The sequence below is a fragment of the Rhinatrema bivittatum genome, chromosome 1 (assembly GCF_901001135.1).
Source record: "Rhinatrema bivittatum chromosome 1, aRhiBiv1.1, whole genome shotgun sequence".
Classification (NCBI taxonomy): Eukaryota; Metazoa; Chordata; class Amphibia; order Gymnophiona; family Rhinatrematidae; genus Rhinatrema; species Rhinatrema bivittatum.
In genome coordinates, this window is record NC_042615.1 from 211,330,687 (window position 1) to 211,344,333 (window position 13,647).

The 13,647-nt window shown below is 42.2% G+C and overlaps 1 protein-coding gene across 2 annotated transcripts in view; it reads left to right on the plus strand.

Moving 5' to 3' along the window:
* The first annotated feature begins 4,690 nt into the window (after window positions 1–4,690).
* The window catches only part of MAN2B2 (mannosidase alpha class 2B member 2), a 143,338-nt gene continuing 134,381 nt past the window's right edge, over window positions 4,691–13,647 (plus strand). For both annotated transcript variants that reach the window (XM_029591516.1, XM_029591527.1), the window contains exon 1: window positions 4,691–4,887. In XM_029591516.1, the coding sequence (XP_029447376.1) occupies window positions 4,768–4,887 (120 nt within the window). In that variant the 5' untranslated portion in view covers window positions 4,691–4,767. The remainder of the gene's footprint in view (window positions 4,888–13,647) is intronic.

The following is a 13,647-nucleotide window of genomic DNA, read 5'->3' on the forward strand; positions in this document are numbered from 1 at the left end:
TTGTCAGCCTTTGGGGTCCAGTTTCTGGTGCCGCACCCTCACGGATTAAAACAGTGAGCAGTGCGGAAAAGGTGGAGTACCCGGGGATAAATTGGTGACAATAATTGGCAAAAACCAGAAAAAGTTGCAGGACTTGAAGACCAACAGGTTGGGGACAGTCCAGGATTGCCTTCTGTTTTGTGGGATCCATAAATAGACCAGTGCTAGAGACAATATACCCCAGGGAGGTTAATTGTTCTTGCTGGAAGAGGCATTTTTCCAAACTTGGCATACAGGAGGTGTTCATGCAGACGCTGGAGTACCTGTTTTACAGGTAGTCTTTGTGAGGTCAGGGACCTGAAGAATATAAGAATGTCATCCAAATAGACCTCCATGGAGGAGTACAAAAAGTCCCATAAGATGTCATTCACCATTTCTTGGAAGACTGCAAGGTTGGATGAGATTGAAGAGAAGAGAGCAGGTTGAGGAGATGAAGGCAGGCTGGACAGGGCTGAAGAAACAAAGGCAGGCTGGAAGAGACAGAGGCAAAGCTGAAGACACTGAGGCAAAGGTTGAAGAACGGTGGAGCAGCAGCTCACACTGCAAGCAGGCAAGCCATTGCTGAGGCAATCTTGTGTTGCGCGGCCGGGGTTTAAATTCCTGGCCGTGTGATGTCATCAAGGAGCACCCAGCAAGTCTGTTCCCACCGCGGGACCTTTATAGATAGGCACATGCCATGCACGCACGCCTAGGGAAGGGTCCCATGGCTAAGGCGTTCCTAGCCAGGTGGCATGGCAGCATTCCTGGCTGTGTGGAGCAGCGGCAACATGACTTGATGGTGCTGGGTGAGTGAGCCAGTGAAGTGAATAAATGAATATTAATTCAGGTACAGCTAAGAGCAGCACCCTGCCCTGCTGGAAAAAGATCAGCTCTTCTCCTTCTCCAGCTGGGGCTGGAGTGTCAGGAGAAAATTTAAATGCCCTGACCACTATTTTTTTTTTTTTAACTTGAGTGGACAGAACGGAGAAGGTTTGTGCTCAGCTGGCTCAGCTCCTTCTCAGACCCAAAGTTTTACTTGGGGGAGGGATGCTCTTCGTCACTTTTTATTTGTTTATTTTTTACTTGGGTGGGTAGGTGAGTAAGGGGAAAGGAATTTGCAGTTCGGCCTGTCAGCCCTTTGTCCGCTGCACGGATCACTGTATTTTTCTTCATCTTTTTTGTACGATTTTGCTGTTTTATGGGCATGCAAACAGCCCCCGAGTAAAAAGGAAAAAAAAGAAAAAGCACATTTTTTACATTTAGCTTACTTTTTTTTTTCCATTCACCAGACATTTGCATGCCATTAGCTTACCTCATCCCTCCAAGCCCTGGATTTTCCTGCATGTGCAAAGTAAAACCCACACTAAAGTTTAACTCCAGTTGTAGCATGGGTTTTATTACATCAACCCCTAAACCAGCCCAGCATTTGACCCAATATCTGTCTTCCACACAAGGTTTATCAAAATAGCATGACCTAGCACATCAAAAGCTGATGGAAGATCCAGGAGGATCACCACTGAATCTTGGCCCCTGTTAATACTGTGCCGCAGATCATCCAATAAGGCCCCTAAAGTTGATTCTGCACTAAACTTAGAATGCAATCCTGACTGACAGGGCTTGAGAATGTGTCTGTCCTCCAGGATTTGTGTCAACTGACAAGCAAACATAACTAACTCTCACCTTCATGAGGCCTCATCCTGGGGGCAGGGATAACTGAAACACACAAGAGTCCTTGTATCCTGTACTCTTGCTTTTGTTTGTTTCCCACAGGTAATGTAGGGTGGAGGTGTTAACTAGAGCTTCTCATTCCGATATGTTGCCCAAGAACACCTGTAGAGAGGAAGTACAACAAAGTGCACATGCCCACTTGCTCTGTCATGGAGCATGCCGCATGCCTTTGCTATATTAAAAAGTCATTTTGGGTGTTTGCAAAAATCAGGTGGTGCATTACAGTACTCTTCCACATAACATGGGCAGCCAGGACATCACTCGCTCACATCTGCCCTTTTACATTTCCAATAATATGCAGACAACAGTTTGGGTTTAATAGGGCCGCAGCTTTAATAACACCATGGAGGCCCGAGCCCCACAATTAATATTCAATAATTAACATTCAGCAAAATCCCATAACCATCCACCACCCCCCAGCATGACGGTCAGCACCAGCCACGCGGCTCGTCGTTCCAGGCTTTACACCGAGTTCAGACCCCCGCCACCTCCCAGCAAGGAGCCAACCTGGTGGACTCCCGTCACTATCCAGCAAGGAGCCCGGCCAGTGGACCCCGCCACCTTCCAGCAAGGAGCCCGTACCCGAAAACTGCACCCCCCCCCCCCCCCCAAGTTGTCAACAAATACAAAATGTAACAGGAATGAATCTGAACACATAAAAACATGAAATGTAGCGGCTCGGGTCATCTGCCGCAAAACTTCTCCCCCCCCCCCTCCCCCGCAAATGCCCAATTGTCTACTTGTTTTCAGGTGAAGTCTTATGTTCTTTTGTTTTGATACAATGCTTGTTCTTATGTTTGATGTAATGCTAACTTTGGTTCTCTACAATCCTTATTATGTACGCTATGTTCGATGTATCCCTTATGTTCATTGTAATTCTAACTTTGGTTCTCTGTAAACCGACACGATATGTACTATTACATGAACATCGGTATATAAAAGCCTTGAAATAAATAAATAAATAAAGATGTGCATGTGTGTCTTCCAGTGCCTGTGAACCTGCCTGTGCATATGTGGGTACTTATACCTGTGTATGTCTGCCTGTTCCTGCCTGTGCATGTGTGTGTGTGTATGTGGGAGTCTGCATGTATGTGTTTTGTGCACCTCTGTATGTGTGGGAGCTTGTGTGTGCATGCCTCTGTCTGTGTATGTGTGTGTGTGTATGCCTGTGTGTGCCTACCTGTGTATGTAACCGGACAGGACTCTGCTTTACTGGCTAACGCCCCGCTATGTTTAGACATTATAATTAAGCCGCCGTTTCTTTTGTTCCATTGCCTTTTCTAGTTCTCTTCAGTTACACTGTCCTATACCTCTGACTAGCCTAGCCTCCAAGTTATCTACCCTTGTTATATGTAACTTCCGCTTCTAGTGAATTGTTCTTGTTTAAGTTATACCCTTTGTTACATGTAAACCGATCTGATATGAAATTTTTCATGAAGGTCGGTATAGAAAAGTGTTAAATAAATAAATAAATAAATAAATAAATAAATAAATATGTATGTGTCTGTATGCGTGATAGTGCTTTGCAGACAAGCATACTGTCTTTGCACTGCGCATCTTCCAGTATTCAGGGCATCACCCAGTGGCCACAGACAGACACAACATTGTGGCCAACCAACTGATACAATACTTATTTATATTTGTGTATATATAGGTAGATAGACAGATAGATATAGATATCTGTGAAATAAAACATTTTGGGGTTGATTTTCATACTTATATGAGAGTTGCCATTTAAAATCAGCATATACAAGTGTAAGTAGCTTGCTGTGGGCACAGTAAGTGAATTTTCAGAAGGGTGGAAGCAGGCCTGGATTTAGGCATAGGCCTCATTAGGTAATGCCTAGATGAGATAAGCTTCCTTTTTACTCTAGGACACCAAATTTTAAAGGTGCCAAAATATCCAGGCCAAAGAGGAGCCTGCTTCTATTTGCTTTAGGGCCACATGCCAGCAGAACTTCAAAGGGGTGACACCATGGTGCTCTGCCTATGGGCATCAAAATCATAAATTCAGCCTTAAGCAGGAGTACACGCTGCGGTGCATACAGAGGTGCTTTGAAGGCATTCTGGGGTGGGGTTTGGAAGTACACACACATTTAAGCATTTTATAAATGGTGTACAACATCAAACATCCGTGCATGCTTTTACACCAGCTAATCAAACTGATATTAAATCTGATTTCTTTTTTCTCTGCAGTTTTTGGGTGGGGAGTGGGGGTGAATTGATGAAGGCCTGGGTCAACTGCTGAAGTCCTCAGCAATCTGCTGCTTGGAAGTATGCACACCAGTAGTTTCATAAGCGAGATACATGTATACATCAGCAAATTTTATAAATTACCTGTATCTGTGCATAAAATGACAGTTATTACACACGCGGTACATCTTTGATGCATTAAATATATATGTACATATTTATTAAATATTTACAAAAGCTATGTTATGCACTACTCCATTACAATCTTCTGCGCATATTGAGGCATATGTGAATACTTCAGGGTTGATATACGCAGCATTTTATGAACTACAGCTCCCACTGCACAATTTATAAAATACAAGCATAACTTTAGATGCACAAACTTGCATGTGCTGTGTGTATGTGCCGAGTTACCCACACTATTCAAAATTACCCCCTTTAGGTATTAAGTAGAGCCTTAGCCATAAATTTGAGAGATTGTGATTGTACCCATATATCATTGCTTATAAGTGAGATTCATTCTTATCATGGTATATGCAAAAGTAGCCCATGTGGAGACACTATCCTGAGAGACTTCTCCTACTCTGATTTTTCAAATACTTGCCTTCCCATTTTGCATTCAGTATAGACAGGGTTCCTCATTTTCAGTCACACTAGGCTGCATTATTTGTTTTCCTTTCTTGTGTGCATGCATAATCGTTGTTTAAGAAGTTGGTCCCTCTTTCCTAGCCGTAGCTCGTGACTACCTGCCCCTTCGGCAACTGAAAGTGATTAAGGAAGCCTGTAAGCGGGTTGCTGCTGTGGTGCCATAACAGCGGGCTGGTGTTGATGATGCTGCAGAAACTCCTGCTCCTCGTGCTGTGCGGGGTGGCGCGCGCTGCGGGCAGCACGCGGGTGTTCGTAGTGCCCCACAGTCACATGGACGTAGGCTGGGTGTACACCGTGCAGGTAGCTGCGCTGCTTTCTCCTCCACGGGGGTTCCTGTTACTCCTTTTCTTTTTTCATTACTGCCGTGAGTTCAAAGGAGGTTGACTTAAAAAAAAAATCAACAACAACCTCTTTGACTTAATAATTTAAGGAGTCTTTTATCTATCAACTGTCATAAAATGAGTTTGGACAGGCAAAGAGCCAGCTCTGAAAGTATGGAGCACTGAACAGAAAGTGCCAGCTGCAAGGCTTTTGACTCTCTTGTTTAGTGCCTTATTTCTGTTTCTTTTTTTTCAAGCTTTTATTGATGTACGTTTTGAAAATGACAGTCCAAACACCCTGTTAAAATATGAAAAACGAAGAAACAGGTGTACCTATAAGATCGACATGGAGTGTTCAGAATCATTCACTTCCATATCAGTTTCTGTATGTTATTGTTAAAAAATTAATAAACATATTTAAATACAAAACAGCCCATTGTGTCTATGGGGAAAATGCTTCGTAGATCTAACCCCAAATTTGGTAATACCACTGTGTAAAATGTTTTCTGTTATATTAAGAGTGAAGGCTGCGACATCCATTAGTTTCTGGCTGGCCACGTGATAGATATATATATATATATATATATATATATATTTATTTTTATTTTTATTTTTTTTTAAATTGGACTTGGCTTAGAAAATAAAAGCTTGGCCTTGGTACAGTCTGTACTTCTCTAACCAGAGCACACAGCAAGAGCCCTTCTGCTCTGTCAATGACAGAAAATGAAGGAAGTCCTGGTCACCAGTCTCAAAAGATTTCTCTAGAAGCTCCTTTATTTCCCGATTTTATTTTATTGACTGGGGCTAAGAGAATTCTAGCTGTAATATTTTCCAAGTCATATTATGCAGTTTAAGTATAGCATATCAGAACTTTACTATTTGTTTTCTCAAGTTTTCCTCTTGGACTTGTTCCCAATCAGTACAGGGAATGATTATTGGCTGTGGCAACAGTAAGAGGATTCTTCCATTTTGTGTTTTTGTATAAAGTGCTTAATCCTCCTTGTCCTGCAGGACCAGCCCAGGCTTCTGCTGGGGAAATCAGCCTCTGACTTAGTACCTGTTTCACTAAGGGTTTTTCCCATAGACACAAACAATATTGGTGCACAGCTCTCCTGGGCACACTTTATTTATTTTTTTAATTCTCCTATTTTGGTTCCTCCTACTTAATATCACAGTATTTTCTGCTTTTCTGTCATTTTTTTGGGCTCTTCAAGAATTAACGCCTGCTCTGGGCAGGCGTTAATTTTTTCAGGTTAAAATGTGTGCATCGGACGTGCATTTTTTGGGGGGAATCGGGGGCAATAGGTAATAGCTTCATCAACATGAATTAATTGTGATGAGCGCTATTACCTACGCATGTTTTGGAGGCACTAAGCCCCGTTTTACATCGGGGGTTGTGGACGTGTGTCCAATCGTGAGTTGAGCCGTGCGCTATGGCCAGCGTACGGTTTTGCATCAGCCTGTGTAGGGCAGAAAAGCCGTCATGAATCTATGCCCTTATACTGTTGTCCTAGGAGCTTTCTTTTCAACCACCTTCCTTCAGGACCAGAATCCATCTACCACCTGCTGGAGGCAGGGAACTACTGATGCCTTCCCTGCTGTACCAGACATTTATAGGGAGGGATGTCAGGTCAAAATCAGCTTGCCCTCTGCTTCCATTTGCCCTGCTTATAATATTTACATATATCAAATAGAAGAGTACACCCATCTAATTCTAAATACATTTTAAATACATTTCACATAACTTAATTACAACTTATAAAATGCATAAAAACATTGCAGTAGATGCCACCCACCTAAAGTTACTAAAAACACTCTTCATACCAACCCATATCCACAATCATTCACATTCAACCATCTCAAGCACACACAGCACAAGAAACTGCAATATACAGTGTTTAAATTGCTCAGCAAACGATACAAAATTAATGAATTTTCCCATACATAGAAAATGGGTGTGTTCAAATCAGTTCTTAAATAGAAATGTTCTACTTCAGGGCTTTATACCACATCATTTAATTGTTAATTCATGTATAAAGTTCAGAGTTCATTTGTTTTCCATGTGAGACCAGAATCAATATGAACTGTGGATTGAAAGAAAGGTGGAAAACAAATGACCTCTGAACTTTATACATGAATTAACAATTAAGTGGTGTGATATAAAGCCCTGAAGTAGAACGTCTCTATTTAAGACTTGATTTGAACACACCCATTTTCTATGTATGGGAATAATCATTAATTTTGTATTCTTTTATGAGCAATATAAACACTGCAAGCAGTTTCTTGTGCTGTATGTGCTTGAGATATGTGAATGACTGTAGATTTGGCTTGGTATGAAGTGTTTCTAGTAACTTTAGGTGGGTGGTATCTTCTGTAACAAATGTTTTATGCATTTATAAGTTGTAATAAAGTTATGCAATATGGGGTAGATTTTAAGAGATTTTATAACTCGTGCAAGGGAGTGCACAATTGTGCACCTTGCGTACACCGAGCCGCGCTCCCTTCCCCTGTTCCCACCCAAGCCGCTTCAAAATCGGAGTGGCCTCGGAGGGAACTTCCCTACCCCACCTTCCCTTCCCTTCCCTTCCCCTACCTCCCCCGCCCTTTCCCCCAGACCTTTTTCTTGTTTTAAAACTTACTTCAGCCCTGGGGCTGAAGTAAGTTGCGCACGCCGGCACAGCGGCCATGTGGGGGCCTCTGGCCATGACCCTGGACCGCCCCTTTTTGCAAGCCCTGGGACTTACACGCGTCACCAGGCCTTTTGAAAATAGGCCTGGCGCACGTAGGACCGGTTACGCACGTAAATCCTCTGAAAATCCGGCCCTGTGTATTTTAAAATGATATATTTAGAATTAGATGGGTGTACTCTTCTATTTGATTGGATGGGCCGTAGGGTCCTTTTCTGCCATCGCTTTCTATGTTTCCATATTCTGTGACGGGAGGGAAATTGATTTCGAACAACAAGAGCCCTCACCTTGGCGGTCTGAGTAACTGATAGGTATGGGAAACTGAGTAACTATGGGAGCTTGCTGGGCAGACTGGATTGGCCGTAGGGTCCTTTTCTGCTGTCACTTTCTATGTTTCTATATAATAATAGGGGCCCTTAGTTTTCAAAGATTTGTCAGAACCAGTTATTAGTTACTGGAACTCACTGCCAGCAGAAATAAGACTACAGATAGATATCAAAAAATTCAAAGCTGATCTCAAAACATGGCTTTTTAACTGTGCTTACACAATTTCTAATTAAGGTTTTTAATTGTGCTGTTAATGTCACTAGTTAAGGTTTTGTTATCTCTTAAGACAACCGACTATGATTATTTTTTAGCTTAATTTAATGTATTTAAATTTGCATTTATTTTATTTAACTAATATTGCTTTTATTGCTCTTAGCTATGTTTTAGAACCATGCAATCAATGTTCACAATAATGTTTTATGGTATTTATTGATTGTTTTATGTTGTTTATTTTTATTATTGTAAACCGATGTGATGGATTTCTGATACGTTGGTATATAGAATTTAATAAACTATATATATATATATTCCAAAGTAACTTTATTAAGTCTTCGCAGTACCACAGGTCATACTTTGCACTTTTTTAAGTAAGGTATTTAAATAATAAAATAAAAATAAAAGATTTTTACACCAGTGGATTTCTGGAATTTGGTGATGTTTTGATCACCAGGAAGTTTTTTGGTTGGTGGTGATTTTCCAAAGCAACTTTGGAAAATGCTTCTCTTGGATCCCTGTAATTACTTATCACCATTACACAAGGGTGGTGATCGCTGCCTCTGCAGCATTTCCATCCCCAGCCACGTTTTGAAACCACCTGGCACTGCCATTGAGCCATCATACCAGCCCTTGTGCTTTTCTTTGAACCTACATTAGTTTAATTATGCTACTGGTCTCATTTGGTTGTTCACTGTAGTAACCATCTTCTGGTTCTGCTCCCCTGAGGCTTTGGTGTAGGAGAAGATAATTTGTTAACCAGTTGTTATATAACGGCAGGGGTGGAAAAAGATTCTATAAAACGTGGTGCCAGATTGACTTGCACAAGCATAGTGGCCAACTTTTCAAAATGGTAGGGCGTGCTAAACTGAACACAAATTACCCCTCCCTAGTCATAGTGAATGAGTTTGCTCAATTTTGGGGGTGCTCAAGCTCTCACAGAGTTGGCACTTGTGCTTTCAAGACTTCATTCTTTTAGCAGCTATGCACCAAAAATCTGTAACAAGGTATTGCAACCCCTGCACCTCAAGCCGTGTTACCTCACTTTCTGGAAGAAAGAAAAGGCAGCTCTTCTCCTAAGTTTCTTGGCAGAGACTTTCTGTTTTTATGACTTGACTACCAGAACGTTCGGTCAAAGACTATAACTTAAGACATCTTTGGGTTTCTACAGTCAAGGTGCTTACTTTGTCTGCACTAGGTGCCAGATTTATTGATGATGCATCTCTGCTCTTGCACCTCTTCTATTCTTGCTCCCCCAAAAGATTCTTGATTGTACTAGAGATACAGCCAGCACCCGGATGATGATTCTTCCCCTCCTGAGCTATTATACTTCTACAACTTAATTTACTGGGCACAACCCACACCGCTGTTAATCTTACCTGTACAGATGTCCTACTTTTGTGTTCTTTATTCCAGGATGAAGGGGGAAACATTTTATAATGCTACTTTAATTTTACATCTGATCCATTTGTAAGAGACCTTGAGACACTTACTGTAATATGTGTAATCTGCCTTGAGGCCATTCTTGGTAAAAGGCAGAAAATCAAATGTGTATTAAAAAATATATTTTCCTTGTAACTTTTTATTGTATTGTCTTTTTGCTTATTTTTCTTGTTTTGTTTATTATTTTTGGTTATTTGTTTTTGTCTAATTTTTCTTAGTTTTCTCTCTTTTTGTGTCTTATTTTGTTCATTTTGTCTTTCTTTCCTTTACCTCTCCCTCAAGTCTCCTTTCCTGCCCATCCATTCTCTTCTTTAATACGAGGGCAGGAGGCAGTGCTGTGCTGCCACTGCAAATCCTTGTGACCATGGCAACTCTTCTCAGTTCCAGTCATTGTTTTGTGGATTATGTAGTCACCTAGAATGGATGTTATAGACAGTGCTATTAAGCAATTTTGGAATGTTTTCTATGGAATTGTAGGGGCTGATTTTTGCCAATTTCCTGCAGAATTACAGTGGAATGTCTTTTTATGGATGTTACAAGACAATCATGGAATGGCTATAATTTCTGATGTTTTGTTGCGACAAAAAACTTGAGATGGTCTCAAACTGGGGGACTGCTGGGGTAGAAACATGGTCTCTGAGCCACTTGATGGGTAAATGGAAGGCTTGCTTGCTCTCCCAAGCCCAGACCTACAACCCAGCCTCAAGGATCCGGATTACTCCTTGAAGGCTCAAAAGGGGACTGCTGGGGAAAGGATGATGATCAAAGGCCGAGGGCCAAGTTACGAGGACCTAGCAGAGACACGCGAGTTTTGTGATTTTGTACATTTTATTTATTTATTTGCTTTTATATACCGACATTCATTGGGGTATATCACATCGGTTTACATGTCAACACGGAGAATAGTAAGAACATAAGAACATGCCATACTGGGTCAGACCAAGGGTCCATCAAGCCCAGCATACTGTTCCAACAGTGGCTAATCCAGGCCATAAGAACCTGGCAAGTACATTGTAACAGAGGCAGATCAGCAATTAATTTAGTTACTTTTTAACAGAAAGAAACATTGTAACGGAACTCAACAACTCATATAATTACGTTTTGGAAGTAGGCAACTCAAAAATTATTACATTGTATAAATATATACATAGGAAACAGAGTGGAACATATTGTGGTATGTGGGCATGCAATAAGGCTGTTGTAATTATGTGTGTTTGTGGATCCTTGGGTGCTGTGGAGGTGACCACACCCATGGGGAGGAGCCCCGTGAGGAGCCACAGCACTGGACTAGACTCGTACTACACAAACGCAAGAGTTCTTTTATTAGACAGCTTGAAGAGAACCACCAGAGGTGGCAGTAGTGAGGCAGTCTTGTAGTTGCAGTCTCAGGGACCTCGGCAGAGGGAGCCCTTCTCCCCTTGATGATGTCAGGAGGTTCTGCAGCAGGTCTCCCAGTGAGGAGATACTGTGGATGAGATAGACTGAGAGTTAAAGTACTCACTAGGTGTTTGCTGTTGATATGCAATTCCACCAGGTCTGTTGTAGAAGGTACAGGCACCAAGGTAGGGAGAGCAGGCCCTTGAGCGAGTACCTGTTCCCTGTAAGGCACCTGAAATAAATCAGAGGGCCCCCGAGGAGCGGGTACCCAAGTTAGCATATACCACGAAGGGCAGAGAGATAAAGAGCTTCCTGCGGTAGCAAGGACGCTGCAGAGTGGCATAGCCAAGAACAGATTTGAGTCCTTGCTAACTCGGGGAGCTAGCAAATGAGTGAAGGTAATATACCCGGATGGCGTGACGTCAGCATGAGGGAAGACCCTCGAGGTTCGCGTCAAGGGTGGTAAAGATGTGGGTTGTGCGCGCGCACCCTAGTAGGTACCTGGTAGGAGTAATGGCAGGAGGCTGCACTTTAGCTGTTCCGGGGACGCCAGAGAGGTCGTCTTGTAGATGTGGCGGTAGCCATCTTGCCCAGGTAAGCGGGAGGAGCCATGAATAAGGTGAGGCAAACGGGGCGAAGCCGTCGAGGACCAACGGACGCAACAAAGGTTAAATAGCATCGTGACATTTACATTTTATGATGAGATAGGGAGCGGGAGGGGGATTTAACATGTGGGCTGGTAGGCTTTTTGGAATAGCCAGGTTTCTAGATTCTTTTTGAAAGACTGGGTGGAGGTTTCCAGTCTGAGTTGTGCAGGGAGTGTGTTCCATAATGAAGGGCCGGCTATTGATATGGCGCGTTCTCTGGTTGTGGTGAGGTGTGCTTGTTTGGCGGAGGGTATGTTTAGCAGGCCGGTGTTCTTGGATCTGAGGTTTCTTTGTGTGTCATGGGGGTGGAGGGCGTCTTTTAGCCATTCTGTATTTTTATTGCAGATGGATTTGTGCAATAGGGTTAGGGCTTTGTATTGAATTCTGTGGGTTATTGGGAGCCAATGAAGGTCTTTGAGGATGGATGTGATGTGGGAGGATCGACTGCTGTTTGTTAGGGATCTGGCTGCTGCATTTTGGAGTAGTTACAGGGGTTTGAGGGAGGATGTAGGGAGCCCAAGGAGGAGGGAGTTGCGGTAGTCCAGTTTAGAGAATAAGAGGGATTGGTGTACTGTCCTGTAGTCTTGATTAAAGAGGAGGGGCTTGAGTTTCTTGAGGACTTGTAGCTTGAAGTAGCCCTCTTCTATTGTTGCGTTGATATGTTTTTTAAGGTTGAGCTCGGAGTCCAATGTGATACCTAGGTCTTTTATTTCGGTGATGCATTGGCTGATTGGTTGAGTGGGTGTGGGGTCTTGGATGTTCTTTGTGAGGAGCCTGTTTGTTATGTATAGTATTTCTGTGTTTTTGTGATTGAGTGTGAGTTGTACATACGTGTATCTGTGCTATAAGGCGAAGTATTGAATTGCTTTGTTAACTGGGTAACCTGACTTGGGCCGAATTGAACTGGTGAGTTTGCCTTCTGGCTCTGCTGAAGTTGCTCTTGAACCGAGATCCCCTTGTTCCTGAAGAGAAGAGACCTGTAACCTGATACATAATCCTGCACGTGCAGGCCAGGATGCACTTGCTTTGTTAAAGTTTATAGTAAAATAAAGTTCAGTTGTGGAACCCTGGATTGGAGGGGCTTTACATGCTGGTGGCCCCAGTAACCTGACATGTTTATAGAAACCTAGAAATACGATGGCAGATGAGCATTGAAAGGCCCATCCAGTTTGCTCGATTTACTTCTTGGTGCAGTACCATAGGCCCCAGAAAACTGTGCTGGGGGAAAATTGGAAAAGCAATACAAAAATGTTCATCTAGTAGCACTTTATAAATAAGTAGTACTTTTAAAATGTGAGAACATAAGAAATGTCCTGCTGGGATCAGACCAATGGTCCACCAAGCCCGGCATTTTGTCTCCAATGGTGGTCAGTCTGGGTCACCTGGAAGAACTGGGCATATCCTAATAGGAATTCTGTTCCCTTATTGCTCATGCCCAGAAGCATGAAGTGGAGACACCTAAGTAAATACAAAGTTAATCTCTGGCTCTTCCCTCATTGCTTCGCAGTCCTGTTGTTTATGCCATGCCTTCCTGAATTCCATTACTGTTTTTGGCCACCGCCGCCACCAACAACAACTCTGAAAGGCCGCTCCATGCATCCACCAGCCTTCTGAGGAAAAAATATTTGCTGCTGATACTCCTGAATCTACCCTCTTGGAGCTTCACCCTGTAACCTTTTTGCTCTAGAAAATCCTTTCCACTGAAAAATGGTTTGCCTCTTGTGCATTATTTATACTTTTTCAGGTATCTGGAAGTGTATTAATTAATTAATTTATTTAAAATTGTTTATATACCACCTTTTCAATTGGAATTGATCAAAACGGTTTACATTTGATCACATACATAATGTAAACATCAAATAAACATACATGATATTGGATAAAATATAGAAATCAAAGACATTGTTAATAAAACATTTAAAATAAAATGCAACTAAATCTATATCAAAACATAAAAGGAGAAACTGAATGAGAATATTGAAGAAAATGAAGACTAATAAATATTAGATGTGTTCTGGTATGTGAATATTAAATGCTTTTTGAAAA